The following is a 3,034-nucleotide window of genomic DNA, read 5'->3' as shown; positions in this document are numbered from 1 at the left end:
AACGTCCACGATCCTTGACGCGTTTTCTGGGCGCCGCCCGTAAGATATTATCCACGCGTAAAATCATTTCTGCTGCTTCCGCTGCGCTAAGTAAAACTTGCCTCTTCACAGCCCAAGATTCAGTTACTCCTAATTGTTTCATGCAACCAATCTTTCCTTGCTCCATATCTGTTATGACAAAAACAGGAATAACTCACTATTCGTTATTGATATTAGAAAAATAATTAATAAGTGTAAGATTTATTATGAATAAACATACCGAGACCCATCGTATTCGCGCCAGAATTATGCGCAGCTCTTAACTCGCTAACCAGTTGCGCTGAATCGTACCCAGCATTATCGGCAATAACAGTAGGTAACTGCTGTAATGCTCGAGCGAAAGATTCCATTGCAACTGCTTCTTTGCCAGGAGTGGAAGCCGCTGATCTCATTACCGCACAAGCCATAGTCATCTCGCTACATCCTCCGCCATAAACGATTCTGGATTCGCGCACAGTAGCTGACAATACGCAAAGAGCATCGTGCAAAGATCGTTCAGCTTCATCAATAATTTGCTGAGTAGCGCCCCTAATAATGACGGTACAAGCTTCTCCCAGAGGAACTCCCGAAAATTTCAACAATGTATCTTCACCTATCATTACCTAAGAAAAATGAACAAATTTTTAATAATATGCTATAGTTTTAATTATATTCGGAAACATACCTGTTCAATGAGATTGCATTTGCCAAGTTTCACCAATTCAGGATTATCAAAAGTACTAACTATTTCTCCACCAGTAACTAATGCTAGTCGTTCAATACCATCGAAGTCGGCATGTTCAATGGCCATAATGTTAGCATCAGCAAACAGTTGTTCTGGGTAATTATAAATCAACTGTCTATTGATAAAAACGGTGCAGCCATGTTTTATGATCTTGTCAACTTTGTCCTAAATTGAACATAATTACATGATATATTATGATTAAATATAATTAAATGTAAATGTCCTCCTTAATGGTAATATAGTTAGTATTACCTTCATTTTTTCTTTCTCTGCTGCTTCTAATTCTGCAATTTTCGCCATAGAATCAACTCTAACTCTAGAACCAAATACCTGTAAAATAATCAACATGTAAGCATTGAGGTTGGACTACAACATATTATATATCTATATTTTTATACCTTGATTTTATCTGTATCCATAGGAGTATTAGCTATAAGTATGCGCGCATCTGTTACTCTTTGCGGTTGGTGTACTCCAGGTTTTTTATCCAACAAGAATCCATCATCAAGGAAGGAATCAGCCAAAGTTCCTCCACGTTTTTTAATTACTTGAATAGCCGATAAATTACCAGATCCTTTAAGACGTAATACAGCATCTACTGCAAGCTTAGTAAAGTGTTCTTTATGCTGAGATAAAATTTTTGAGCTTAAAGTTGTACGGGCAATATTTAGTAAATCTTCGCGGAAAAGTTCAGCATCTGCAGAATTATCACTTGTAGAATTTTTCAAAGCCTCCCTTGCTACATTAGTTGCTTTCCTCCAACCAGTAATTATGGTTTGTGGATGGATTTTTTGATCAATCAATTTCTCTGCTTCCCTTAGTAACTCAGCAGCTAAAACAATGAAAGATTAATTTAAATGTTTAAAAATGATTAATTATGTAGAGAAACTCTATTAAATTGTATAAGTTAAAGAAATTGTATACAAACCAAGAACAGTTACAGAAGTAGTACCATCTCCAACTTCATCATCTTGCACACGGGACATATCTACCAAGATTTTAGCAGCAGGATTGTCCACACCAACATTTTTCAAAATAGTTGCTCCATCATTGGTAACCTGAACTTGCCCTGCAGATCTACCATGAGCTACCAATACTTTGTCCATACCCTTTGGGCCAAGTGTAGATTTTACTAAATCACCAATGGCTATTGCTCCTACAAACAAACTTAACCTGGCAATTTCTGCTTTCTCTTCCTCTGCCTCATTCTTGAGGATCCTCACAGGATTCAAGGATACCTGCAAACATTAGTTGGAATTTTCTATGATCAACATTGATCACTAGCAATAAAAATTATCTGTACATATTAATTGGACCATACAATACAATTTATTTCATTTTTATTGCACATTTATTATTGCTTTTCTAATATAATTTATTATTTAATAACATAAAAAGTAACTTAAAATGTTAATTCAGTGCAGTTACTAAAATATAAAAAGTTTGCACGTTAAAGAATTTGTCTAAGTGTGGTAATAGATTTTCAAAACATTATTTTCTATTCTAAAACGTTAACATTACATTAATAATAAAAATATCTATCTATTGACACACGTGCGCCATTTGTCACACCTTCGTACATGAAACCGGGCAATAAAGTTAATCCATTACTACTTCGATTTCTGACGATATTACAATAATATCACTTTACGGAGGACACTATGTATATAAAATCAATTAATTACCATTTTGAATCACTGCTAGAACAACAGATCACAATTTATTATCGAATAACGTTTGTTCAATCTCACAGCAAACCACAATTACAAGAAATTGTCGATCTGCAGATGGCGCCGTCACTTAAAACGCCAACATATACCTTCTTAGCGTTTTCCGTTTTTAGTTATCTCTGATTGGTTACTATAGAGGATTCAGATTAATTTGCACCAATCAAAAAACAGTTTAAAGTTAGCGGAGAACGGAAAGTGCCACTCATCGTCAAATTCAGTAGAAAACACCGAGAACCTTCTGTTATAAGGTGTATATGTAGATGGCGCACCATACTTGAAGAGCCGATCCGATTCCCAATTTAATTCCTTTTAAGGTTTGTAAAGGATACTGCGATGCTAATTGGTATAATAGATCTGCCTCTTCTAACAATTGAAATATATATGCAATAATACGTATAATTTTAATTACATACAATTATGCTATATTGTTAAGTAGAAATGACTATTATTGAAAATATTTCAAATTATATATATTAGGTAAAATAGCATTTGTATTTTACTAATAGTCCAAAGAATCTCTCATAAGTGTGAATGCACACAG

At 34.5% G+C, this 3,034-nt stretch overlaps 1 protein-coding gene across 1 annotated transcript in view; it reads right to left on the bottom strand.

Annotated features, from left to right (window-relative positions):
• Positions 1 to 2,527, bottom strand: part of LOC108575440 (T-complex protein 1 subunit beta) — a 2,926-nt gene extending 399 nt beyond the window's left edge. Inside the window, exons 1-7 of the mRNA XM_017938230.1 lie at positions 2,449 to 2,527; positions 1,692 to 2,001; positions 1,162 to 1,595; positions 1,016 to 1,093; positions 704 to 928; positions 260 to 641; positions 4 to 168 (exon numbers count right to left, since the gene is read on the bottom strand). Of these exons, the coding sequence (XP_017793719.1) occupies positions 4 to 168; positions 260 to 641; positions 704 to 928; positions 1,016 to 1,093; positions 1,162 to 1,595; positions 1,692 to 2,001; positions 2,449 to 2,451 (1,597 nt within the window). The 5' untranslated portion in view covers positions 2,452 to 2,527. The remainder of the gene's footprint in view (positions 1 to 3; positions 169 to 259; positions 642 to 703; positions 929 to 1,015; positions 1,094 to 1,161; positions 1,596 to 1,691; positions 2,002 to 2,448) is intronic.
• Between the last annotated feature and the right edge of the window lie 507 nt (positions 2,528 to 3,034).

The sequence above is a fragment of the Habropoda laboriosa genome, unplaced genomic scaffold, assembly GCF_001263275.1.
Source record: "Habropoda laboriosa isolate 0110345459 unplaced genomic scaffold, ASM126327v1 scaffold318, whole genome shotgun sequence".
Taxonomy (NCBI): domain Eukaryota; kingdom Metazoa; phylum Arthropoda; class Insecta; order Hymenoptera; family Apidae; genus Habropoda; species Habropoda laboriosa.
The sequence above is the reverse complement of the archived record's forward strand: the minus strand, read 5'-3'. Positions and strand labels throughout refer to the sequence as shown.